The 27,229-nt window shown below is 56.8% G+C and overlaps 2 protein-coding genes across 4 annotated transcripts in view; one reads left to right on the forward strand and one right to left on the reverse strand.

Moving 5' to 3' along the window:
• The window catches only part of SULT2B1 (sulfotransferase family 2B member 1), a 76,647-nt gene extending 70,331 nt beyond the window's left edge, over window positions 1-6,316 (reverse strand). The window contains exon 1 of one of the 3 annotated variants that reach the window (XM_081515397.1): window positions 5,942-6,316. The gene's annotated coding sequence lies outside the window, so the exon portion shown is untranslated. Of the gene's footprint in view, window positions 1-3,205; window positions 3,305-5,941 lie in introns of those variants that run through there. The other 2 variants (XM_081515396.1, XM_081515395.1) reach the window with 2 other exon arrangements.
• LMTK3 (lemur tyrosine kinase 3) lies at window positions 5,205-25,547 on the forward strand. The gene is made up of 16 exons (XM_081515385.1): window positions 5,205-5,276; window positions 5,738-5,850; window positions 6,748-6,881; window positions 7,160-7,310; window positions 7,805-7,881; window positions 8,351-8,469; window positions 11,605-11,692; window positions 12,264-12,412; window positions 12,768-12,852; window positions 12,948-13,069; window positions 13,209-13,358; window positions 14,026-16,529; window positions 19,308-19,717; window positions 21,193-21,328; window positions 21,497-21,634; window positions 25,032-25,547. Exons 1-16 carry the CDS (start codon window positions 5,248-5,250, stop codon window positions 25,046-25,048), a joined length of 4,422 nt encoding a protein of 1,473 aa, XP_081371511.1. The 5' UTR covers window positions 5,205-5,247; the 3' UTR covers window positions 25,049-25,547.
• The last annotated feature ends 1,682 nt before the right edge of the window (window positions 25,548-27,229 follow it).

The raw sequence follows: 27,229 nt of genomic DNA on the forward strand, positions 1-27,229 counted from the left end.
AAGAAGTAAAAGATTTAGGGACTTCCCTGATGGTCCAGTGGTTGAGAATCCGTCCTGCAGTGCAGGAGATGCGGGTTCAATCCCTGATCGGGGAACTAAGATCCCACATGCCATGGAGCAATTACGCCTACATGCGACAACTAGAGAGTCTGTGAGCCACAACAAAAGATCCCGCGTGACACAATGAAGATGCTACGTGCCATGATTAAGACCTGATGCAGCCAAATAAATAAACAATAACTATTTTTTTAAAAAAATGAAAGATCTATTGCGCCATAATGGTGATGTGATGGAGAAAAAAAGGAGGATTCCATGTGTGAGATGGGGGAGGTGCAGTCATTCATAAGGTGATGGGGAGGCTTTACAGACTCACTGAGGAGGTGACATTTGAATATGGATCTAGAGGAGGTGAGGGAGGAGCCATGTGACCACTGGAGAAGAGCAAACAGCAAGTGCAAAAGCCCCGAGGTAGGACTGTGCTCAGAATATGGGAGGAACTTGAAGGAGGCCGCCAGCGTGGCCAGAGCCGCTGAACAGGGGATAGAGATCCAGAGAACGGAAGGGGAGGGACCATTCCAGCAGGACCTTGGGGGCCATGGTGAGGACTTCACTTTTACTCCCAGTGAGATGGGAGCCACAGAAAGTCTCCAAGAAGGAGTGAATGCATCTGATTCAACTTTCAACAGGATTGCCACAAAAATAATAATGGACATTTACTGAGCACTTCCTACTAACCAGGAAACGTGAGAAGTTTCTGCAAGTGATGTTGACAGAAGGCCTGTTGTCTAGATGGCTAAGCCACCCTCATGGGCATTCTAGATCCTTCCCTTCCTCTCAGCCCACACCATCACCAAGACTGATACAGTCTCCCACCAAAACATATCCTGAAGCAAATCGTTTTTTTCGAAGCAATTTTGCAACAACTTTATTGAGACAGAATTCACATACCATGCAATTCAGCCATTTAAACTGTACAGTTCAGGCAATTCCCTGGCAGTCCAATGGTTAGAACTCCGTACTCTCATACTGCCAAGGGCCCAGGTCCAATCCCTGGTGGGGAAAGTAAGATCCCACAAGTCGTGCAGTGTGGCCAAAAAAATTTTGAATTAAAAAAATTAATAAACTGTATAGCTCAGTGGATTTTAGTATGTTAATCACATTGTGCAACTATCACCACAATCAGATTTAGAGTAATTTATCACCCAAAGAAACCCCTTAGCCACACCCCCATCCCAGCCCCAGGCAACCACTAATCTACTTTGTCTGATTTGTCTATCCTGGATAATTCCTGTAAATGGAATTCTACAGTATGTGGTTATTTGTGTTATCTGATTTCTTTCACTCAGCATAATATTTTCAATGTTCATCTATGTTGTAGCATCTGTCACTAATTCAGTCCTTTTGGTGGCTGAATAATATTCCACCATATGAAGGTAGCCTGTTTTGTGTATCCATCCATCAACTGATGGACATTTGGGTTGCTCCCACATTTTGGTTATTACGAACAAGGCTGCTGTGAACATTCTTATGCAAATGTTTGTGGGGACATGTGTTTCCATTTCTCTGGGGAGATACCTAAGAGTGGAATTCCTGAGCCAGATGGTAATTCTGCGTTTAACTGTTTGAGGAAATGCCAGACTGTTTAAGTGCCCGCAATCTTCCCACCAGCAGTGTATGATGGTTTTGATTTCTCCACATCCTTGTTTGTTGCCGTTGTTTTTTTTTTAAAAAAAATATTTATTTATTTGGCTGCACTGGGTCTTAGCTGTGGCATGTGGGATCTAGTTCCCTGAACAGGGATCAAACCCAGGCCCCCTGCATGGCAAGTGCGGAGTCTCAGCCACTGGACCACCACGGGAGACCCTCTCCATATCTTTGTCAACACTTGTTACTGTCTTGAAGTGAGTTGCTCCTCTCTGCCTCCACTGCCAGTAGCCATCTCTCACCTGAACTTTGAAGTCACCTCTTCCCTGGATTCCAGGTTCCACCCTCAGTCTCTCCCCACACCACAGCCAGAGAGAGGTGGTCAGCACCAGGGTCAGAGCCTGTCCTCCCCAGCTAAGAGCTCTTGCACTGCTGTTTATGGACTGATAAATCCAAATTGCTCACCAGGCTTGGCGCCTGTAGCCAGCCTCTGCTCACCCATTTCCATCTCTCTAGTTTACTCATTACTCATGCCCCCATTTCCTGCTCATTCAGATCCAGCCACGTCAGCCTCCTATTCACTTCTTGATGCCCCAAGGGCTGCCCAACCTCAGAGCCACCCCCAGGGCTCTTCTCTCTGTCCTAGTACTCTGCACTGCTCTCCTCCAACCTCTTTCCTTCCCCTCTCAGATCTGGGCTTGACTGTGACCTTTCCAAAAAAGCCTCCTTGGACTCCGCCAACCTAACAGCTCCTCTCTCCCAGGCTCTTCCTTATTGCGTTTAGCACTGTTATAAGCTGCATGACTATTTGTAAGACAGTTTGCCCAGTGGCCGCCTCCACCTTAGGAAGGGTCCCATGAGGGTGGTTGAGCTTCAGTGCCTGGCCTGCTATGTTGCTGTTTAGTTGCTAAGTTGTGTCTGGCTCTTTGTGACCCCATGGACTGTAGCCTGCCAGGCTCCTCTCTCCATGGGATTTTCCATGCAAGAGTACTGGAGTGGGTTGCCATTTCCTTCTCCAGTCCCTCCCCAACCCAAAGACTGAACTCACATCTCCTGCATTGGCAGGCAAATTCTTTACCCACTGGGCCATCTGGGAATCCCCCTTGTTTCTTTCACTGTGACCCATAATGGTGGGTCAGAAAATAAAAGTTTCATACATGGGTATTTCCCCTGCATGTTCTAGATTATTCTGTCCTATTTTTCAAAAAACTGGCCACAGCCAGAAAGCTTGATGTCAGCCCTTGGTAATGGCTCACTGTTCATAGTTTGAAAAACTCTAGCAGACCTTCTACAAGCCCCTCTGACACACATCCACCCACCCCCATCAAAGGCAGGAAATGGGTTTGACTGGTTATATGCTGCACCCGCAAATTCTGGCATAGGTCCTGGCTGAGCACAGTGGGTTTAATGAACGTTTAGTGAATAAATGAACTAAGGGCAAGCCAAGGCCAGAGTTAGGACTGCAATCCTGCCTGTACCGCTCCCTAGGACTCAAGAATTCTGACCACCTCGTTTGCAATGATCCAGGCAGCGGAGCCCCGACTCCTACTACTTCACCCACCTGAGGCTTCTTCCGGGGTTGGGGGTTGCGAGCGGGCAGACGACTATTAACTTGAGCCTCCCTTCTGGAGGAACCAGAACTCCATCTCCCATAAGCCTCAGGGATGGGACTACATTTCCCATAAGCCTCTGCTCCCGCCAGAGTCTGTGCCCTTAAGCCGCAGGGGCAGATAATTGCATCTTTCCTCATCCCCCAGCCCCCAATTCCGTACTCTCTACCTACATATGGTCAGTCCACCCTGCAGCGCTGGTCCCGGCACCCCCTCCTTCCCACCCCTCCTGGTGTGATGAACTTGCCTCAGTTTCTCCAATGAGCGCCCCCCTCCAAGAGGGCTCATTGAACCCCTCTCCCACCCCTTCCCCTGGGGTTGCCAGTCCCAATTGCGCTGGCTGCGTTTGGGACCCGCGGGTGCTGGACACCTGCTGGGGAACGGGGGCAGGGGCGGGCCGTGCTGGGGATGGGGTGTCTGGGCCGCCTCCGCGGTGTGCAGTGAGGCTGCGCCTGCGATGCGCAGCTCCGGCCCAGCCTCAGCGGAGAGGGACGCAGCGCAGGGGCTCAGGGACTACAGAGAAGTCCGCGCGCAGGGTGGGCGCCCGTGCTTCCGGTGTGTCTGCAGCTCTGGGTGCTGTGCGGGGGCGGGGGTGGGGGAGTGTGACCCCGAGACGGCGGCGGCCTGGCACGTGATGTGTGCGTCCTTGTCTGTTTTGTCTGTGTCCCTAAGGGACCAAGTTCCAGTCCCCACTCAGTCACTTCCGGCTGTGTGCCTTGGGGCAGATGTCTGCACCTCGCTGTGCCTTGTTTCCTCATCTGTAAGATGGGAATGATAAAAGAATGTGTCTGGGAGGGCATTTGTCAGGATTTAAAAGTAATATGTGTAAAGCGCCGAGAACAATGCCTGGCACTCAGTTAATGCTCCTAAGAATAAATAAATAAACTATGATCATTTATCTTCTGTATGAGGCAAGCACCTCTGGTTGTGTAAAGGTTGCACAAACTCATAGGAAATGTGGGTATTCGTGATGTGTGTGTGCGTGTCTTTGTATGTGTTCTGTATGCGTGTGCGTATTTGTGTATGTAATGTGTGACTGCACTGGGGAAATGTGTTTTTGTAACCTTGTGTGAAATTTGTATACATTTGTGATGTGTGTGCCCATGTGTGCTAAGGTATGTGATGTATCTTTATGTATCTGTGTGTTCAGTGTGTATGCCTGTGTTGTCTATGCGTGTTTCTGTACGTATAATGTGTGTGGCTGTGTATATATGTATGTGATATGTATGTATCAGTGTAATATATTTGTGTGTATTTTTGTACATGATTTGTGTTGCTTTGTATATTCTTTGTAGTGTACATCTATACCCATGGGTGAGTTGTGCTTGTATATGTGTATCTGTGTGTGTGACTTGTGTCTCTGTATTTATGTGAGTGAAATGTGTCTGTGTGAGAGATGTGTGTATCTTTGAGTGTGTGTTGTGTATTTGTGTGTATTCGCATATGTAATATGCGTGTTTCTCCTTGTATCTGCTGTGTATCTGTGTATATTTGTGCACGGGATATTTGTGTCTGTGTTAGTGTGTATCCTGTGTGTGTCTCCATGCAAGTGATGTCTGTATTTGTGTGATGTGTGTGTCTGCTGGTCTTCTTTGTTGCCCACTTGTTTGTGAAACGTCTGTGTTCAGGACTGTGTGCCTTGGTGTGTCACCACGGTGTCTGCGTGGACCTGTGTGTGGTGTGCGTGTCTATGGAGTTGGGGCTGTACTTTGTCTGTGGCATGTGTGGGTCTTTGTGATGCGCTGACGTTCCTGCGTGGCCTGGTGCATCTGTGCCGGGGGCCGGCCTGCCTGTGCGTTCTTAGTGCAGCCCGTCATCCCCACGTCTTTGTGTGTGACGTGTACGTGTCCCCTTCTGCCGAGCGCCGTCCACCTTTGTACGTGCTGTGCTTGTCTGTGAGGGTCTCTGCGACGTGGGTCAGCCATGTGTGGGCTGCGTGTGCCTGTCTGACATCTGCATCTTGGCGCGGAGCACACGTGTCCGTGCTGGTGGCATGTCACAGCAGTGTCCGGGCCAGGCACGGTGGGCCCTGGGTCCCCCCCTACACGAGGGTCTGCTGGTCCCTGTCTGTCCCTCCCCCTCCCCTCCCTCCTGGCAGCCAATGCTACTGGGGAGCCAGTTGCTATGACGACGCCCCATCCTCCCTCCCTCCTCCCTCCTCCCACCCTTCCTCTGACAGGCTCTCTGCTCCCCCAATCCCGGCCGCCCTCGGGGGCGGGGCCCTCATTCTCGCCCCCCCCTCCGCTACCCTCTCCCCCCCACCCCAGCAACCCCGGCTCCCCGGCTCCTCTCCTCTGTCTGTCTCTCCATCCCTGCATCTGTCTGTCCCTTCAGAGAGGGGGAGGGGGGTCCCTGAGCCTGTCAGCAGCCCCTCCCTCCCCCTGTCCTGAGCCTCCTGACCCTCTCCTGGGCCGGGGGGAGGCCAGGGTCGCGCGGGTCCCCATGGCTGGGGGCTGAGGGCCCGCCCCCCCCCTCCTCCCCAGCCGCCACCACCTCCACCTCCCTGCCATCCTCGACAAGATGCCTGCCCCCGGCGCCCTCGTCCTCCTCGCGGCCGTCTCCGCCTCCGGCTGCCTGGCGTCCCCGGCCCACCCCGGTGAGTCTGTAGGGCCATCCGGCTGTCCAGTGGCCCCCACCCCCACCCTGGCCTGCCCCGGGGTCTGTCTGCGGGGCTCCGGCTCCGTCACCTGTGTGGCGTCTTCCTGCAGCGAGCCAGGGCCTGGGGAGGCGCAGGAATGGTGCCTCTGTCAGCAGGGCCTGTGGGAGGAAGGCTGGGGGCTGGGTGGGGAGGGGGTCCGTTCGGGCAACGTGTGTGTGTGCAGACGCGCGCGCGCGCGCGTGTGTGTGTGCAGAAAGCCGGGGAAGGTCAGGGCCTCTGGGAGAATTGGGGACAGAGAGGAGGAATACTATTTCTAAAGGGGACACAGCCTTGGAGGCTGTCTCCAGCTTTGGGGGAGTCCCTAGGCTTGCGGAGCTCCCGTCTTGGGACCTGGGGCTGGGGACAGAGGACATGTGTGTGATCCAAGCGTCCCTAAAAGTGACAGGCCTCAACCCCCATAACTAGGGTCCAGCATTGGGCGAGCACCTTCTCCCAGCCTGCATCTGGGGGCTCATCCTCTACTTCAAATAGGGGGTAAGAAGGCTGTCATGGGAGCGTATTTTAAATTCTGAGCGCTCCAGGCTCCGCTGTTACTCCTTCTTCCCTCAGTCCTCACTGAAATTCTTCCAAGCCTGAGGGTGAGGTGATGGGGTGGGGGTGGGGGGGGTCCCAGCTTGGGGCGAGAGGAGGGACCCCACCCCCAACCCAACCACTTGAGAAGGCCCCAAACTACAACTCCCACAATGCCCCGAGCCATCCGGCTCCTCTGCCAAAGGGCCCCTGGCTGCAGAGCATCATGGGAGCTGTAGTCAAGACTGGCTGGACAGGGAGGGGCAAGGAATCCGGGAGCCAGGGGCGTGAAGACCGGAGCCCAGCCCAGCCCTCTCCCCACAGACGGATTCGCCCTGGGCCGGGCGCCTCTGGCTCCTCCCTATGCCGTGGTCCTCATCTCCTGCTCTGGCCTGCTGGCCTTCATCTTCCTCCTCCTCACCTGTCTGTGCTGCAAACGGGGCGATGTCGGCTTCAAGGTGAGGTGCACGAGGGAATTTAAGATGGGGAGGAACACTCCAGCAAGGCTTTTCACCGCTACACCCCACCCCCACCCCAACCCAGGTGGTAGGAAGGGGAGCCGGGCAATGAGGCTGAGAGCCCTTCAGGCCTGAAGTTACAGCAAGATCCAACTCTGGATGGGAATTGGACTGGGATTGGAGGACCCTTGGGAGAAAGGTGGGGATAATATGGATGAGAAGGACCATGGCGTGTCTCAGCCCTGTGTTCTCCCACCCGTCACCCCTCCTGGCCCCAGGAGTTTGAGAACCCTGAAGGGGAGGATTGCTCCGGGGAGTACACGCCCCCCGCCGAGGAGACTTCCTCCTCACAGTCACTGCCTGATGTCTACATTCTCCCCCTGGCTGAGGTCTCGCTGCCAATGCCTGCCCCGCAGCCATCACACTCAGGTATGGCCCTGCACCTTGACTGGGATCCCGTGGCCCCACCGGACAGGGTGGGAGGAGCTGACAGCCCTCCCTAAGGGAATCAAAGGGACAGACCGAGGTGGGAGCCCTGGAATCTTGGAAGCAGCCTGAAGCAACTCTGAGATCATCTTGGTAGAAGCTGTTGCTTAATCCCAAACCAGATTAGGGGATTCTTGCGGAGCAATCCATGGTGAGGTCAGCCTAGATCTTAATGTCAGAGGCAGAGCCAATGGCAGGCTGAAGTCAAGTCATAGGATCTTGGGACACCAAAGGGAAGGACGGATTGGATACTGGAAACTTGTGGGCAGCCAATGAGGAGACTGAGATCTCTTCATGGAATGTTGGGGCAGCCAATGAAAAGACATTTGTTGTGTCTGCTTTGACCCTTGTCCCCACTCACTGAGTTGGGGGATGTTGGTGGCACTTAGGAGGGAGAGAGGCTCAGATGCCTCCCCTTTTACTGCCCCCCACCCCAGACATGACCACCCCCCTGGGCCTTAGCCGCCAGCACCTCAGCTACCTACAGGAGATTGGAAGTGGCTGGTTTGGGAAGGTAAGTAAGTGGGGCTGGGGGTGGGAGGTGGGGGCTCCACACAATCCAGGGCGACACTCCTGTTCTGTGTCCATCCCCCCTGCTCCCACCACTTCTCATCTGCCCCCTGCCTCCTCCCCCTGCCCCCTCGGCCCACCCATTGCCCTCTCTGTTCACCTCTCACCGGCTCCCACCCACCCCATCCCCTCCATCTGTCGGTCAGCGCCTCCCTCCTCACTCCATTGACCACTCCGCCTCGCCATCCGGCTCTCCACGCGTCCGTCTGTCCATCCTTCCACCCGTCCCTGCATCCATCGGACTCTGGGCCTGTGAGTCTCCCACCCCAAGTCTGGTGGGGATACGAGGGTGGTGGGAGTTGAAAGAAGAGGCTGGAGAGGGAAGTTGGGAGCCATATGGTGGGGTGGAGGACACTCCCTGGGATGGGGCTGGGGAATCCGCAGGCACTGACTCCTGGGTCCTCCTCGAGCAGGTGATCCTGGGAGAGATTTTCTCCGACTACACCCCAGCCCAGGTGGTGGTGAAGGAGCTTCGAGCCAGCGCAGGGCCCCTGGAGCAGCGCAAGTTCATCTCGGAAGCACAGCCGTACAGGTATGGGGACTTCTAGGTAGACATGGAGCCCTGAAGGCCTGAATATCTGAAACTGTGCTTCATGGCGGTAACATTTGGAAGCAGGAAGAGTACAGTGTGGGACCAAGTCTGGATTTTGAATCCCAGATGTACCTTTTCCTGGCTGTGCCAGTCAATCCAGAGCATTTCTCTCCCTGAGCCTTGGGGTTTTAATCAGGCCAGAGGCAGGGACATGAAGGCAGTGTGATGCAGGCAAGGGGAACAGTGCAAAAGCTGAGCTGGAGATCTGTCCCTCTCCACTCTGAACTTCAGTATCTTCATCTAGAAAGGGAGTCCAGAAAGTCTGAGCAGCCTCATGTAGAGGGCAGCTGAGAGGATGCAAAATGGGCCTTTGCCTGGCACAGAGTCCATGATGGTGGGCCCTTCTTTGGGCCCCTGTTTGTGGGTTAAGAAGGGCAGAATCTCAATCACAGAACAGAGGTTGCCCCAAATGGCTACTCCCCCCACGGCTGTCCCCACTGAACTGGGAGGTCTGGGAAGACAGGACACTATCCCTCTCCTGCCTGGTCTCTACTCTAAGAGCTTCTAGATCAGGGTTAATTACATCTCTGCTCATATATGCCCTGTGGGGTATTGAGTGCCTAGGCATGGAGAAGGTGTGTATATGGGCACCTCTTAACAGAGGGCTGTAAAAGTGAACTTTGCCCTGAGATTTTATGAACCTTTTCCTCTGAAAACTCCCATGGTTTCCTGTGACTCACAGGACAAAGTCCCAATCATCCCTACAGCCCACAGGCCCTGTTCACTGACCCTCCCACAGACCAGCCTCAGTGCTACCATCCTTGCTGTTCCCTCTGTCTGGAATATTGCTCCTGGCTCACCCACCCCCAGTTTCTGATGATGGGATCCCTTCTCCTCCCTGGGTCTCAGATCAGAAAGGCCTTCCTTTATACACACACACTCATATACACTCCCACCTAAGGAGGGCCCTGGGATGCTTCATCATATCAACTTGTGTATTTTCTTCATCACGTGTTTCTTAATCTGTCATTATTTCACCCATGTACCCATTGACTTGCCTCTCTCTCTCTCTCAACCCATGCTGGCAAGCACCAGCCACATATGGCTATTTAAATTCATCTTAAATAAAATGTAGTCAAATTCAAGATGTCTTCCTCAGCTACCCTTGCCGCATTTCAAGAGCTCAGGAGCCACATATGGCCAGTGGTTCCCACGTTAAGACATCTCAGATGGAGAACATTCCCACCTTCTCAGAAAGTTCAGGTGGAGAATGCAGGACTATACTGGCAGCTCAGGGTCCGTCTTGTCACCCAGCTACAAGATGGCCCTCAGTAGATGTTTGCTGGATGAACCACAGACCTGAGAGCAAATCCCAGCTCTGGCCCGTTACCAGCTATGTGACCCTGGGCAAGTTACTTTACCTCTCTGAGCCTCCCTTTTCCCATGGATCCAATGGGAAACATCATCCTGCCTAGCAAGGTTGTTAGGAGGATTTGATAACAGAAGGGGCCAGCCTTGGCTCAGATTAGTAGGTGTGCAATGGATCCAAGCTTCTTTCTATATCTGCCATCCTAAGTCTCCCCATGATGGGATCTCCAGTCATTTTTTTTTTCAAGCCCCAGCACATGCCGGTGCTTTAGGAAAGCTGTATAGCATTAGCTGTCTCCCAAGCAGGAGCAGAAGCCGCTATCCACACACACACACACCCCTCTCCTGCCAGGCCCCAGTGAAACAAACACTGTTCTACCCTCCTTGAGCCAGGTTCTGGACTACAAGCCCGGGATGTGTTGATATTTCCACAGACCCTCGGGTCATGTATCAGGGTAAAATCCTTCATGCTACACAATTTTATTGAGCACCTACTAGTCTAGGCACACACAAAAAGATCTGGCCACACACACACAAAAAGCCCCAAATCCTTGTCCTGTAAAGCTCGCCACCTAGTGGAGGGGACACACAATAAATGAACCCGTGAAGAAAATAAATTTTAACAGGCAAATATCACAGACTGACAAGTGCCTTGAGGAAATAAGGCAGGGTGTGATGGAGACAGAGGAGCTCTGGGATGGGGACTGTGGGAAAGGCAGGCTTGACTAAGATGAATCCGTTTCACAAAGCACGGTGGGAAGCGTGTTCCAGGCAGAGGGAACAGCAGGAACAAAGGCAGTGAGGCAGGAGAATGCAGTCAAAATGCAGGGCGAGATGAGACTCAGACAGTATGGTAAAATACATCAGCAGTAATAGTGAGGATCTTTCACTCCGTGCCAGCTCCTCTCTGATCCTATTAAATTTCTTGCCACAACTTTATGAGGGGATTACTATGACCATCCCCATTTTACATTTGAGGGAGAGGCCAAGTGACTTCTGTGAGGTTACATACCTGGGAAAGGTGGAGATAGGATTCAGAAACCCGCTCCCCCAACCTGACCCTTAGCCACAGTGAGAGGATAAAGGAAGGGCATCCCCCAGTGTTGAGGGAAGGGCAGTGATATCTCTTGAGGAAATGATGTTGACACTAAGGGGCGAGAAGGACTTTGATGAGAGTGGAGTGTTCTCCACAGAGAGAGGTATACAAGGCTTGAAGCCTAAGCAGGCACCTGTGAGTCTAGGGAGATGTACACGGGGCTGAAGAGTGATGCTGGGAAAGGCAGAGGGGCAGGAAAGACTGAGGAGTGAGCCAGGCTCTGTCCCAGGGCAACTGGGGAGCCATGGAGGGTCGTGACCAGGTGAACATCAGGTCAGGGACAGACTGAAAGGGAGAGACTGGAGGCAGGGAGGCTGGGAAGAGAGTCCAGGAGGTGAGGAGGAGGCTTGAGCTGGGGCTGTGGGAGGGGAGGGGAAAGAATCAGGGGGCAGGAAGAAAGGCTGAGGGGGTGGTGAGCCAGAAGGAGGGGCAAGGAGGTGCCTGAGGGTCTGGCTTGGAGACTGGGAGACAGTGGGATGGACCTGAGATGGGGATATGGAGAAGGAGTGTGTATGTGTGCGTGGCGAGGGGTTAACTCTCAAGTAAGGAAACTGAGACCCAAGAGGTTGAAGCAACAGTTTGGTTTTGCCGGGAGGTTGCGGTGGGACACAGGGCTGGGGTCGGATGGAAGGGGCTGTTTCCTGACCCAGGCAACTCCCACCCCCACGCAGGAGCCTGCAACACCCCAATGTCCTCCAGTGCCTGGGTGTCTGCGTGGAGACATTGCCCTTTCTGCTGATTATGGAATTCTGTCAACTGGTGAGGGTCTGGGGGGGTCGCGGGGTGGGGGGAGGGGGAGGGGCAGAGTGAGGAGCTGGACCCGGTGGGGGGCTCAGGGCCATTCGCAATGACATCATCATAGCGACACCTGTGACAAGATAGCGTCTCTTAGATGAGCCCTCAGTCCCCAGGTGGATGGGCTTCCCTTGTAGCTCAGTCGGTAAAGAATCTGCCTGCAATGCAGGAGACCCGGATTCCTTTCCTGGGTTGGGAAGATCCCCTGGAGAAGGAAATGGCAACCCACTCCAGTATCCTTGCCTGGAGAATCTCGTGGTCAGAGGAGCCTGGCAGGCTACAGTCCATGGGGTGGCGAGAGTCAACACGACTTAGCGACTAAACAGGAAAACAGGGACCCCAGGTGGCACGCCCTGACTAGCACGTGAGGAGGGTGGGTTCAGTTACCATGTGTTTCTCAGCAGCAGGGGAAACTGAAGCCCAGAGGGGCTGCCAATGAGTGCAGCGGCCGCCCCATCCTTGCCTCGGGTTGGCTGGATATGTCGATGCCTGGGAGGGGCCGGTGGGACTGACCCCTCCCTGCCCTCTCTCCCAGGGGGACCTGAAGCGTTACCTCCGGGCCCAGCGGCCCCCCGAGGGTCTGTCCCCTGAGCTGCCCCCTCGAGATCTGCGGACACTGCAGAGGATGGGCCTGGAAATCGCCCGCGGGCTCGCACATCTCCACTCTCACAACTACGTGCACAGGTGGCAGCCCGGAAGCCAACGAGCAGAATTGGCGCGAGGCGGGAGGGCGAGGGGCTTAAGGAGGGAAGGAAGCTTGAGTGGGAGGGGGAGACACAAAACGGGGGAAGACTAACGATGGGGGGGAAGAGGCGGGGTCAAGCTCGGTGGGGCGGAGTCAGGAAAGGGGCGGGGTTAGTGAGGGAGGCGGGGTCACAGGAGAGAGGGCTGTGTGGGGAGGGGGAGGAGTCAAGGTAGGAGAGGAGAAGTGAGAAAATGAAGACGGAGCAGTGCGGGGAAGCTGGGCACACTCTTATGTAGGGGGGCGGGCTTCCCCAAAGCTGCCCGCTTCTTACCTCGCCCCCTCGCCCGCCCCCAGCGACCTGGCCCTGCGCAATTGCCTGCTGACCTCCGACCTCACCGTGCGCATCGGAGACTACGGGCTGGCCCACAGCAACTACAAGGTGGGGGCTGCCCTCCATCAGGGCGGGGAAGGGGGCAAGTTGGGGTCAGAGGGTGCCCCGGCCCGCCTGACCGCTCCCCGGCCTGCCCTACCCAGGAGGACTACTACCTGACCCCCGAGCGCCTGTGGATCCCGTTGCGCTGGGCAGCGCCCGAGCTCCTTGGCGAGCTGCACGGGACCTTCATGGTGGTGGACCAGAGCCGCGAGAGCAACATCTGGTGAGGGGGGCGGGGGGCACAGAGGGCAAGGAAGGCGGAAGGGTCACAGGTTCTACAGATGGGGAAACTGAGGTCCGGGGAGGGGGGCGGCTCCCTGGAGGGTCAGGGTGGGGCTCTGATCTCTCTCTTATCCCTGCAGGTCCCTAGGGGTGACTCTATGGGAGCTGTTTGAGTTTGGGGCTCAGCCCTACCGCCACCTGTCAGACGAGGAGGTCCTGGCCTTCGTCGTCCGGCAGCAGCACGTCAAGCTGGCCCGGCCGAGGCTCAAGCTGCCCTATGCGGACTACTGGTGAGGGCGGGGCCTGACCCCCGACCCCTGACCTTCCACCTCCCAGCCCAGGATGATCCCAGAATCCTCCACTTCATGTCACACTCTCCCCTGCGCACCTACATCACGTGCTGCCAGCCCTAAACTGGAGTGGGGACGCCCCAGCCCCTTCTGCCAACATCTGCTTGCTACTTGGAGGAAGGGAAACGGAAGCATGGAGTGACACAGCTGGTCTCCAAACCGAGTTTCTCTGACCCTAGAAGACCTCCGCTGCTTGCTTGTCTCTGATTCCAAAACTAGTAACCCAACCAGAAGGCCACCTTAACTGTCACTTAACTATCATTTCCCTACTGCGCCTTGCTGTCCTCTCTTCTTCTAGGTCTCTGTCCCTCTCTCTCTCATTTCTGTCTCCCACCTTGGTCTTTTTTTCTTCTTTTGGCTGCAGGGCAGGGCGTGTGGGATCTTAGTTCTCTGACCAGGGATCTCGAACCTGTGCCCTCTGTAGTGGAAGCACAGAGTCTTAACCATTGTACCACCAGGGAATTCCCCTCTCTTGGTCTTGACTCGTCTCCCTGGGTGTCTGCCCACCTGGTCTCTGCCTCCCTTGAGGACCGCCCTCCCCCCCGCCCCCCCACCCCCGCAGCTGGGACTCTGCCTTGCTCACTCTTGCCTCCTCCCTCTCCCCTAGGTACGACATCCTGCAGTCCTGCTGGCGGCCCCCTGCCCAACGCCCCTCAGCCTCTGATCTCCAGCTGCAGCTCACCTACCTGCTCTCTGAGCGGCCCCCGAGGCCTCCGCCGCCGCCACCCCCACCCCGAGATGGTCCCTTCCCTTGGCCCTGGCCCCCTCAGCACAGCGCCCCCCGCCCGGGGACCCTCTCCTCTCCGTTCCCCCTTTTGGATGGCTTCCCTGGGGCTGACCCCGACGACGTGCTCACGGTCACCGAGAGTAGCGGTGGCCTCAACCTTGAGTGCCTGTGGGAGAAGGCACGGCGGGGGGCCGGCCGGGGCGGGGGGGCACCCACCTGGCAGCCGGCATCCGCGCCCCCGGCCCCCCACGCCAACCCCTCCAACCCTTTCTATGAGGCGCTGTCCACGCCCAGCGTGCTGCCGGTCATCAGTGCCCGCAGCCCCTCCGTGAGCAGCGAATACTACATCCGTCTCGAGGAGCATGGCTCCCCGCCGGAGCCCCTCTTCCCCAATGACTGGGACCCCCTAGACCCAGGAGTGCCTGCCCCCCAGGCCCCCCAGGCTCCCTCCGAGGTCCCTCAGCTGGTGTCCGAGACCTGGGCCTCCCCGCTCTTCCCAGCGGCCCGGCCCTTCCCGGCCCAGTCCTCCGCATCCGGCAGTTTCCTCTTGAGTGGCTGGGACCCCGAGGGCCGGGGCGCCGGGGAGACCCTGGCAGGAGACCCTGCCGAGGTGCTGGGGGAGCGGGGGGCCGCCCCGTGGGCCGAAGAGGAAGAGGAGGAGGAGGAGGAGGGCAGCTCCCCGGGGGAAGACAGCAGCAGCCTTGGCGGGGGCCCCAGTCGCCGGGGTCCCCTACCTTGCCCCCTGTGCAGCCGCGAGGGGGCCTGCTCCTGCCTGCCCCTGGAGCGGGGGGATGCCGTTGCAGGCTGGGGGGGCCACCCTGCTCTTGGCTGCCCCCATCCCCCAGAGGACGACTCGTCCTTGCGGGCAGAGCGGGGCTCTCTGGCCGACTTGCCCCTGAACCCCCCCGCCTCGGCCCCCCCCGAGTTTCTGGACCCCCTCATGGGGGCGGCGGCGCCCCAGTACCCCGGGCGGGGGCCACCTCCCGCTCCCCCCCCCCCGCCGCCACCTCCCCGGGCCCCCGCGGACCCAGCCGTGTCCCCCGACCCCTCCTCGGCCGTGGCCAGTCCCGGCTCAGGCCTGTCGTCTCCGGGCCCCAAGCCGGGGGACAGCGGCTACGAGACCGAGACCCCTTTTTCCCCCGAGGGAGCCTTCCCCGGCGGGGGAGCAGCAGAGGAGGAAGGGGTCCCTCGACCACGGGCTCCCCCCGAGCCCCCCGACCCGGGAGCGCCCCGGCCGCCCCCAGACCCGGGTCCCCTCCCGCTCCCGGGGGCCCGGGAGAAGCCGACCTTCGTAGTTCAAGTGAGCACCGAACAGCTGCTGATGTCCCTGAGGGAGGACGTGACAAGGAACCTCCTGGGAGAGAAGGGGCCCCGGAAGACGGGGAGAGGCCCCGGGAATTGCGAGAAAGCCCCGGGCCCGAACCGGGACCCTCCAGTCCCGGAAAGCGGGAAGCAAGCCCCAAGCCTGAACGAGGGCCTGAGCCTCCCGGTAAACGGGGTGACAGTGCTGGAGAACGGGGGACCGAGAGCCCTAGGCGCCGACGAGAAGGTGGCGGAGAATGGGGACCCCGGGTCCCCAGAGAGAGAAGAGCAAGTGCTGGCGAATGGGGAGCTGCCACCTCCAAGGAGAGAGGAGACAGTGCTGGAGAATGGGGGCCCAGGGCCCCCAGAGAGAGAAGAGCAAGTGCTGGTGAATGGAGGACTGACACCCCCAAAGATCGAGGAGGGGTCAGAGAATGGGGGCCTGAGACTCCCCAGGAACCCGGAGAGGCTGCCAGAGACTGGGCCTTGGAGAGCCCCAGGGCCCTGGGAGAAGATGCCCGAGAGTGGGGCTCCAGCCCCCACGAACGGGGAGCCAGCCCCAGAGACCTCACTGGAGAGAGCCCCGGCGCCCGGCGCAGTGGCCTTGGCCCTGAACGGCGGGGAGACAGCCCCTGGCCCCGCTGGCCCAGCCCCCAGGAGCGGGGCACAGGAACCCGGGACCGAGAGGAGAGCCCCCGAGACTGGGGGGGCACCGAGAGCCCCCGGGGCTGGGAGGCTGGACCTCGGGAGTGGGGGCCAAGCCCCAGTGGGCACGGGGATGGCCCCCGGCGGCGGCCCCGGAAGCGGCGCGGACGCAAAGGCCGGATGGGCCGACAGCACGAGGCCACAGCTGCCCCTGCCGCCGCTGCAAGCGCCGCTGAGGAGACCGGAGCCAGCGCCCCCGAGAGTCAGGCCGGAGGCGGCCTCCGAGGGAGAGCCCGGGGCCCCAGACAGCAGGGCCGGCGGAGACACGGCACCCAGCGGAGACGGGGACCCCCCCAAGCCCGAGAGGAAGGGCCCCGAGATGCCACGACTGTTCTTGGACTTGGGACCCCCTCAGGGGAACAGCGAGCAGATCAAAGGTGAGCAGGCTGCTGGGAGCATGGAAGCGCGGTTGGGGGCCGAGGCCCAGCTCTTTCCAAGAGGTAGGGTGCAGTTGAGAAGCTCAGCCTCCCAGGTACCAGGCAGGTCAGCCCGCTAACCAGTGCAGACCCTGGATTCATACTACCTGGTCTCAAACCCTGGTTCCGCCCCTCTCTAGCTCCGTGATCTTGGACAAACTCCATGCCTCAGTTTCCCCATCTGCCAAAAGCAGAAGACAAGGATAGCACCTACCTAAGAGGATGGCGAGAGTTACATGAGTTAGGACTTCCAAAGCCTTTGACCCAATGCCTGGCACTTCTAAGCACCAGCTGTTACATCACGATTCACATCAACCAGGGATCGCAAACTCAGATGCTGAGCGGGGGAAGGGCGACAGACAATAAAAGGGAATGAACGAATGAACAAGAGCTGGGAGACGTGGGGTGGCAGCTGGGGAGGAAATGCAGCCATTTCTAAGCTTCATTCGGGAATGCCCACCTGGTATTGCCAAATCTGCTGCTTTCCCCCTTTAAGTCAGAGTTCTGGGTGTTTTAATGGTGGAAACTAATTCAAATGAAGCCTCTCTGTGGGCTGGGCTGCCAGTGCATGATCTCTGGCTTCAACTTTCCACCAAGCTAAAGTATCTCATCAGTGTGCCAGGCCTCCCAGGTGCCGGGCTCTGAGCTGCCCAGGGCTGGGACCCAGGGAGCCTCAGACCCTGCCCTGCCCACCATGGTACTGGTGGCCTGAAAGCCTAGGAGAAACCCCTTTTCTTGAAATGAGTTTTGACAGGAACACAGTGGGTGTTTTGTCATAGAGAAAGAACAGAATAAGAGAAGATAAATGGAGAGTAATGATAAATGGCCCCTGTTTAGATGTGGACATAGGAGTAGTTAGGACTCCAAGCTTCCACTGCTGGGGGCATAGGTTCGATCCCTGGTTAGGGAACTAAGATTCCGGCATGCCATGTGGCACAGCCAAAAAAGAGAGAGAGAGAGAGATCAAGGACTGTGGTTCCACTCGAATCACCTGGAGGCCTCATTTCCTAAAATACTGGTATGAACGTTATACCGGTATAACCCGGCCAGTTTCATATTGGCACAGCCACACTTCAGGGAAGGGTTATCATCTTTGTTTGCCAGAAGAGCCTGAGATTCAAGAGGAAAAGGTTACAAAGGGGACTGGGCATAGAACCTTCCTTCCTCAAACCCATGGTATTAGAATACTACCCTTTCCTCAAGGTTGTTGTGGAGAGTTTGCAACCAGCTATGTCAGAAAAGACTCGGGGCCACATGAAAATGACAGAGGATGAGCAACTAAGATGCCTCAGAGGATCTGGGGTGGGGGTGGGGGATTGGTGTTGGGTGAGAAGAGACTGGGAATAGACTTTAAAAAAAAAACAAAACAGTGAACTTCTACTCATCCTTCATGAGCCCACTCAAATTTCCCCTTCCTGGGGATGCCTTCCTGATTTCTAAAGACTGTTAACCATTTACTTCCTCTGGGTATCCAAGCCCCTGATAGCTCCCTCTACAAAGCCTCACCCCACCCCATCACCTTAAGATGGGTGGTCAGGGAAGGCTTCAATGAGGAGGCAACTTATAAGCAGACATGAAGGAAGTGAACCAGGTGGACATCTGGGAGAAGGATGTTTCAGGTAGAGGACACTGAGATGGGTACTAACTTGGCATGTTCAGGGAATAACAAAAGGCTGGTGAAGCTGGAGTAGAGTGAATGAGGGGTCCAGAGTGACTCAGTCCACATTCACCTTTCTCCTTGCCCTGCCCTGATCCTCTTCTCATTCCCACCATTGCCCTGCACAGGGCCTGGCACACAGTTCACTTATGCAGTAATGGAGGAATGGGTGGCCCCTGTCCGTTTACCAGCGAGGAAACAGAGGCTCAGAGAGGTGGACCTGCTTGCCTAGGGACACATAGCAAGAGAGCAGGGTAGGCTTGAGATTTAAAGCAAGGTTTCCTCCTCCAGGGGCCTGAAGTCCTCCCTCTTCGCAGGCTAAGATTAAGGAGTCATAGGGCAGGGAAAGGACCCTGGGGGTTAGACACCCCAATTTTCTGGCGATGCAGGGCCAAAAAGGGAAAGAAAGTACCTTGGTCAGCATTGTATAGCAGGGAACGTTCATTCATTAATCCCACAAATATTGACTGAGTACTTCTGTGTACCTGGGGCTTGGGAATGCAGCCATAGCGAGCACGACTCAGTCTCTGTTCTGTGGCAAGGCAAACATTAATCACAGTGCCGAAGAATTAGAGTGCTATACTGAGATCAACTGCTCAGAAGGAGAGGTGCTTGGTACCATGGGGTACAGAGCGGGTAGCCTGGCCTGACCTGGGAGATCCGTGAAGGCTTTAAAAGTCCAGACAAGAGCTGGATGATGAATATGACTTGAATTCTATAAGGGATTTCCAGACAGAGGGAACAGCCTATGCAAAGGCTCCGAGGTGGGAGGAATGGGGGGTGGCCCATGTGGCTGGATGGAGGTCAAGCCAGAAGGAGGGGGCAACAGAGCCAGGAGAGGTCGGCAGAGCCTGGGCACTGGGGCCTGATGGCCCTGGGGAGAAGCTGGGGCTTTGTGCTGTGGGCACTGGGGAGTCCTGGGAGAGTTAAGCACTGGATTAGGGGGAAGATCGCTCCCCTTCTGCTGGGAGAACCCCAGTGAAACCTTTTGGTTCACAAGGGTGGAAGCAGACTGTGCTAGGTGGGAGGGCACGCCTCAGTTTCCCCGAGAACTGGAGCTCACCGAGTCTCTCCCCTCGCAGCCAAGCTCTCGCGGCTCTCGCTGGCGCTGCCGCCGCTCACGCTCACGCCATTCCCGGGGCCGGGCCCGCGGCGGGCCCCGTGGGAGGGCGCGGACGCCGGGGCGGCTGGCGGGGAGGCCGGCGGGGCGGGGGCGCCGGGGCCGTCGGAGGAGGACGGGGAGGACGAGGACGAGGAGGAGGACGAGGAGGCGGCGGCAGCGGGCGCGGCGGCGGGGCCGCGGGGCCCCGGGAGAGCACGGGCAGCCCCAGTGCCCGTCGTGGTGAGCAGCGCCGACGCGGACGCGGCCCGCCCGTTGCGGGGACTGCTCAAGTCTCCACGCGGGGCCGACGAACCCGAGGACAGCGAGCTGGAGAGGAAACGCAAGATGGTCTCCTTCCACGGGGACGTGACCGTCTACCTCTTCGACCAGGTGCGCTGCGGGCCGGGGACCCCCCGGGTGGCGTCTGCGGAGGGGCGGGGCCTGGATAAAGCCTGCTTTTAGGTTGGGGCGGGGCCTGCACCGTGGGGGCGGGGCGTGGGAGAAATTGGCTGGAGAATGGGGAGGGACTTGAAGGACCGGATGAGGCCTTGAGTGTGAGGCCGGGGCCTGGATGAAGGCCACGCCCCAGGTGGGGAGGGGCTTGCAGGCTGAGGGTGGAGACTGGCTAGGGGAAAAGGGCGGGATAGGGCGGGGTCGGGGGGTAGGGCCCAGTCCAGAGCAGAGGCGGGGCCTGGGGTAGGTGTGGGTGCTGGAAGGCTAGAGAGAGGCCTGGAGAAGAGAAGGGACCCGAAGAAAAGCGTGGAACCTGCTAGTCAGAGGCTAAGGAGAAAGTGGACGGCTTCCCTGGTGGCTCAGTGGTAAAGAATCCGCCTGCCAATGCAGGAGACTCGAATTGAATCTCTGGGCCAGGAAGAGTCCTTGGAGAAGGGAATGGCAACCCACTCCAGTATTCTTGCCTGAGAAATCCCATGGAAAGAAGAGCCTGGCGGCCTACAGTCCTTGGGGTCGCAAAAGAGTCGGACCTGACTTGGCGACTAAAAACAACAAAGGAGAAAGTGAGAAGATTAGGGCGTGGTCGGAAAGTGGGGTGGAGCCTAGTGAAGTTCGGGGCGGGGTTTGCCCACACCTAAGGATGTGGAGCCTGAGGGGCGGGCTCAGGATGGAAGTGATCTTATCCAGTAGGTGCTGGCCACGGAGAAGCTGCAGGTAGGGCTTAAGAGATGCTGCTTGTAGTGCTAAGATGCTAAGTGCAGTAAGTGGGTTCAGGGATGGGACAGAACTAATGAAACGGGGATTGTGTTAAAAGTAACTAGCCTGAGAGGTTACTGTTGAAAAGAAAACGGTGCTTGTGGACTGGGGCGGGCCATACTAAGGTCCTGAGATGAGTGAAAACAGGGTGAAGAGCTGAGGCCTAGGGCACTGAAGCAAAGGGGCGAGGCTTGGAGGGCTGGAGCGGGGCCACTTCAGAGGGCGGGTTAGGTGCTCACAGGAGGGTCCGGAGGTGCTCACAATGGGTTAGGGGTTTGGAAGACCATAGGGGCAGGTAGTTCTGCGGCCAGCACTTGGACGCCTGTAGCCGAGATCTAGGACATGGTTATGGTCTTGGATCAGGGCGGGACTTACGGAGATAGTCTTGGGTTAGGGGCTTCCGTGGAGGGAGCGCATTAAGGAGCCCAGAGGCAGTTCCTGCGGTGGACTGTGTAGCTGTGGTCGAGGGAAGAGCCTCAGGCTGGGGTGAGGTTAAAGCTAGCCTGCGGCTTCGAAGGCAGAGTAGGGGATCTTCAGAGAGCGAGAATGTGAATTGGGATGCCTGAAGCCCCAGAAATGTCAGCAGGGTTTGTTGCTTGTTGGGATGCAGTGACAAGTCCGTCCCCCTCCTTGCCTCTCTTAATCTGCCCTCACAGGAGACGCCAACCAACGAGCTGAGTGTCCAGGGCCCCCCCGAGGGGGACACGGACCCGTCCACGCCCCCAGCGCCCCCGACGCCTCCCCACCCCGCCACCCCCGGAGATGGGTTTCCCAGCAACGACAGCGGCTTTGGTGAGGGGCGGGGCGGAGCGGGGCGGGGCAGGGTTGGGGGCGGGGTCTATGGCACCGGCAGTGGTGGGCGGGGCCTGCTGAGGGGCGGGGTCGGAGGGCCGAAGTTGATATTGCAGTGCTGAAGGAGGGACTGAGGGTCTGACCGCCTCCTCTTCTCTCCCATGCTAGGAGGCAGTTTCGAGTGGGCGGAGGATTTCCCCCTCCTCCCCCCGCCAGGCCCCCCCCTGTGCTTCTCCCGCTTCTCCGTCTCGCCTGCGCTGGAGACCCCGGGGCCCCCCGCCCGGGCCCCCGACGCCCGGCCCGCAGGTACCGTGCTTCAGATCCTCGGCCCTGCCTCACCTCTGCCAGTTTCTCTCTGTCCCCGTTTACATGGCTTTTTTCCACTGCGCTGCAAGTGGGATCTTAACTCCCCGACCAGGGATGGAACCCGCTCCTCCTGCAGTGGAAGCCCAGAGCCTTAACCACTGGACCACCGGGGAAGTCCCAGATCATTTCTTTCTTGTTCTTTTTTCTTTTTTTCTTGCCCATCTTTGGGCTCAGATTCCTGTCTGGTACTTGCATGATTCTGTTCCCCTCTCTGTTTGAGGGTACAGGTTGTCAGAGGCAGGCAAGGAGACAGAGGAAACCAGAAGGCTCAAGCTAGTTAGTAGGAACAAGAGCAGAGAGGCCATGGCCAAGGATTCCCATAGCGATAACAACAAGCACTCACATAGACCCTAGAGTTTGCTTGCAACATCTTAATCCATTTAATCCTGCCTATGATCCCATAGGATGGACTCCCATAGTCTCATCCCCATTTTACAGAAGAGACAACTGAGGCTTAAGTAGGGAGGCATGAGGAGCCAGGGTACAAACCTAGCTCTGAGTCCATGCCTTCTCCAGCAGTCAGATTTTGTCAGGTTCCTTTCTTGAGTTTTACTTATGTCATATTGCTAATCCTCACCCACCTCGGGGGAACATCCTTGGATGCAGGGCTTGCCCTGGGCCAGGTAGGTGGAGGTGTTCCTAGAGGACAGAGCTAAACAGGTGGAAGGGGCAACCGGCTTTTTTCAGGGAGGGCTCCCTGCCTGGCTCCCCTATACTGAGCCTGAGTCCAAGTGTTGGCCCTGCCACTTCTTGGCTGGGTGACCTAGGGTGAGTTGCTTTCTCTCTCTGTACCTCAGTTTCTATAGAACAAGGAGGATAACAGGATCTAACTCATAAGATTGTTAAAGGGATTAAATGGTTTAATCCTCCCCTTGCACGCAGCAGTGGTCTTTAACTGATAGCTGTTACTGCGTTTAATTAAGTAGATGCTTACTGAGCATCAGCTGTGCAGGCATTGGGCAAGGCGGGTATTCCATGCTGGGCAAGATCAGTGAGCCCCCCCTCCATCCCACCCACAGCACTGACCCCACAGTCCCACGGTGAATGAGTAAGTGCAAAACTCAGGGTCGCTGAAAAAGGAGATGCCAAGAGGAAAGGGCTTTGTGTCCTCAGTAATGGAAGGGCCCTTTAACCAGGGACTTGAGGGGTTGGTTGTTGTTAACTAGGTGAAGGGGAAGGGGACAGTGTTCTGGCGGATGGAACAGCTTGCCGAGGGCCTGAGGCAGGAGAGAGCTTGGCCGGTTCATGGAACAGAAGGGAAGCGGGTGTGTCTGGGGGTGACTTGGAGAGTGGGGCAGATGGAAGTGGGTGGGGGGAGGTGAGAGAGAGCAAGGAGGACCTTGTGGGCTTGAGGGTGGGCTGAGGGGTGGGGACTTTGTTCTGGGAGCCCTAGGAAGCCATGGGGGAACTGTGAACACAGAAGGAGCAGCTTCAGTCCCAGGGGTAGGAAGACTTCTCCCGGGCCTTGTGGAGGCGAAGGGAGGCAGGGAGGATGGGGAGGAGGCCAGGGCGAGTGTCCAGGAGGGAGAGAAGATATGCAGAGAGTCAAGGGCAGGAGGAACGGGCTGCGGGCTGATTCTTCACTTGGCAGCCTCCTCAGATTTCACCCCCGAATGTCACTTCCTCCTAGAGGTCCTCTCGGAGGCCCCCACAAGGACAGGATAAGATGGGTTCCAGGGCATGGGGACACCAGCCAAGTGGTGAATCAGGGTTGAGGATGGCAGGGCCGGCAGTCCAGGATGACTTCACCTTTATTCACTGGAAGACAAGCGGGAGGGCTGGCCAGGTCATGCTGCTGCTGCTAAGTCGCGTCAGTCGTGTCCGACTCTGTGCGACCCCATAGACGGCAGTCCACCAGGCTCCCCCGTCCCTGGGATTCTCCAGGCAAGAGTACTGGAGTGGGTTGCCATTTCCTTCTCCAGGGCATGAAAGTGAAAAGTGAAAGTGGAGTCGCTCAGTCGTGTCCGACTCAGTGACCCCATGGACTGCAGCCCGCCAGGCTCCTCCGTTCATGGGATTTTCCAGGCAAGAGTACTGGAGTGGGGTGCCATTGCCTTCTCCGGCCAGGTCATACAAAACCCTAAATCCCTTTACTCAGTCCTTAGGCATTCCCGTTGCAGCTGGGCTGCTGAGCTAGTTTCTAGAGACTATGGCTGGGATTGGGGGCTAAGCAGAGCCCCCTTCTGCCTCAGACCCCTGTGCTCGGCCTGGCTCTGCCCACATCACATATGTTCCCTGGGTGCTAAGTGATGCTACAAATCCCAGAGTTTTCCTACTCCTTTGAAAAAAACACAAGGGTCATGATCCTCATTTAAAGAGAGGGAAACCACAATTTCCCTGGCAGTCCAGTGGTTAGGACTCCACGCTTCCACTGCAGGGGGACCTGGGTTTGATCCCTGGTCGGGGAACTAAGCTCCCATGAACTAGGCAATGAGGCCTAAAAGTAAGTAAAATAAAACAAAACAAAGAGCGGGGAAACTGAGGCTCAGGGACTGGTAGTGAGGCTGATGACTCAGGTGAGAAGTGTGAGTTGTAGTGGGAGGCTGTCTAGCATGTAGCCCTCATCAACAGTCTTCACCCCATGGGCCTCGGTTTTCCGGATCTGTTGAATGGGTGAGCAGCTCTCCTTTCATGAGAGGGGTCATGGTGGGAAACTTTGGCTGGGGGGGCACTTTGTGCAGGGCCTCTACTGGACCCTGGGAATGCAGCAGTGACCAAATGCAGTCCCATCCTCTCAGGTCTTCGTTCTACAGGGGCAAGCAGACCGGAAGCTAGCTCTTTGACAGTGACTGAGATTATCCCAGAGGAGAGACGTGAAGGAACATAACTATAGTTCAGGGACTTCCTTGCTGGTTAGAACTCAGCGCTTTTTCTGCTGAGGGTCTGGGTTTCTGGGTTTGATTGTTGGTCGGGGAACTAAGATCCTGGAAGTCATGCCACATGACAGAAAAAAAACAAAAAGAGAACAAAACAATCAGGGGTGGGGAACGACTGCTTGACTGAGAACGGCCGGAGAAGGCCTCTGAAGAGGGGGCACATGGGTGGAGGCCTGAGTTCTATGGGAAGGGCTTAAGGGTGTGCCAGGTAGTGGCAACAGCCAGTGCAAAGGCCCTGGGGTAGGACTGTGCTTGGAGGAACAGCAAGGAAGGAGACCAGTGTGGCTGCAGCAGATTGAGTTGGGGAAGGGAGTAAATGAAGACAGAAAAGAGACACAGCAGACAGACCATGGGGGTTTGTGGGCCACAATGAGAACTTGGTTTTTCACTATGATGAGCCGGAAGCCATGAGCCTTTCTGCCCAGTAATCCCATTTCTCCCTCTTCTTCCTCCATCTTCAGGCCCCGTGGAGAACTGACTCCCCAAAGACTCGACCCCCCTGCACCCCCAGAAGAGGGGCTGAGAGTAGAATCCTCTGTGGACGATGGAGCCACTGCCACCACCACAGATACCGCCTCCGGGGAGGCCCCCGAGACTGGGCCCTCCCCCTCCCCCACCATGTGCCAAACGGGAGGCCCTGGCCCCCCGCCCCCTAGCCCCCCAGACGGCTCCCCTGAGCCCCCTGACCCCCTCGGTGCCAAATGAGGCAGGAAACCCCTTGCCCCTCCGTGGAGAGCCGCCTTTCTTGGAACTGAACTGAACTCTTTCGGGCCTGGAGCCCCTCTGCACAGCGGAGGCCCCTCCTTACCCCCTCCCAGCCCCAGACAGGGGCCGCAGGCTTCGGGGACCTGGACACCCCCCCATCTCGCGTCTCCCCTTCTCCACTCCGGCCTGGCCCCTGGAGGGGCCTCTGGTTCAAACCTTCGCGTGGCATTTTCACATTATTTAAAAAAGACAAAAACAACTTTTTGGAGGAACGTGGGGCATGTGTGTGTTTCGGGAGGCAAAGAGGGGAGGCTGTCCAGGAGATGCGTCCATTCTCACAGCCCCATTTGACAGATGGGAACACTGAGGCTCAGGAAGGCAGAAATACCTGTATGGCAGAGACCCCGGGCTTCCCACGTCTCTGGATCTTAGCTCTGTGTCTGCTGTGGGCATCACTGACTTCTACCGCAGTCTCAACTTAGAATTCAAGAGGTGACGAGGAGTCTGTGAGGGTTCAGGAATGGGGCAGAGCCGGGTTTCTGCAAGGTGGCCTGTGATGGTGGCCAGATGTCTCAGGGCCAATGCTGCTGAGGGAGGTGCTCAGAAATGACCTGCCAGCACCCACACTAGATTGTGGCCACATCCCACACACCTCAGAACGGCACTGCCTGCCCCATCTATCTCCCTGCCCATGGTGACTGTGCCTCAGTTTACCTCTTTCTCTGTATGACCACCTACCTCCCTGACATTCTCTTGCCTTCACCTTAATCAAAATTCTTCACTGAAATTTTGTTTTTTTTTTTTCCCTTCAGCTCCCCATTCCACCCGGTCCCAGTTTGGTCTTTATTTTCCCATCTCTCCATCTGTGTCTTTTTCTCAGCCTTTCTTCCCATCTGATTCTATTTCTGTCTGAGCTTCTTCCCATCTCTACCTTTTTTCTCCTTGTCTGTGTCTCCTTGTCACCTTCCTGTTTCTGTGATGTCTTTCTGTCATGGCTTTTTGCCTTGATTTCTTTTTCTCGACTTGTCCTTGACTGATTCCATCTCCATCTTTCTCTTTTTTTCCTCTGACTGGGTTTGTTTTCTGTCTTTGCATCTAGGATCTCCTGACTTCCACTTGTCTGCACCCCTGGCCCCCTGCCCTGCACCTTGGTACCAGATTCGTGTCTTTGAGGGATGTAGTTTGGAGGTGGGGGGGTCAGGAGACTCAGCTGGGATGCTGTGTGGACTCCTAGCTTAAGAATTAAGGTGATGAGAGCATTAGGGTCACATGTACGTTGTGGGGGATGGAGAAAAGGTGAGTGAGAGGGTTAGGTTTTGCCTCTTTCCCTGCTGCCACATTTGGTGTTTCTTGAACTGATATGCAGCACATTTGCCCAGGGTGGGTACTGCATGGAGCCCAGCCAGGTTAGGTGCAGTGAAAGCCCAGGCTCCGGGGTGTGAGGGAGGAGGCTGGGGTCCTATACTCCTAGGTCTGACGGTGAAGGGGTAGTATTAGTTCACTAGGGCTGCTGTAATCAGGTCCCACCAATTGGCGGCTTCAACCATAGACATTTATTATCTCACAGTTCTGGAGACTAGATGTCCAAGGTGTGTCAGCAGGCTTGGTTCCTTCTGAGGATGGTGAGGGAGAATCTATTCCAGAGCTGTTTCTTACCTTCTGGTGGTTGTCTGGCAATCTTTGGTGTTCCTCAACTTGCAGAAGCATCATCCTCATCTCTGCCTTCATCGTCACATGGCATTCCCTCCTTCTGTGGGTCCGAAATGTCCCTTTGTGTAAGGACACCAGTCAAATTGGATTAGGGCCCACATGAATGACCTCATCTTAACCAATTATGTCTGCAATGATCCTATTTTCAAATAAGATCACATTCTGAGGTACTGGGTGTTGGGACTTCAGTATCTGGATTTGTGGGGGACATGGTTCAACTTGTAATGAGGGGGTTGGGAGCATG

Source organism: Giraffa tippelskirchi, chromosome 7, assembly GCF_054371585.1.
Source record: "Giraffa tippelskirchi isolate mGirTip1 chromosome 7, T2T-mGirTip1v1.2.pri, whole genome shotgun sequence".
Taxonomy (NCBI): Eukaryota; Metazoa; Chordata; class Mammalia; order Artiodactyla; family Giraffidae; genus Giraffa; species Giraffa tippelskirchi.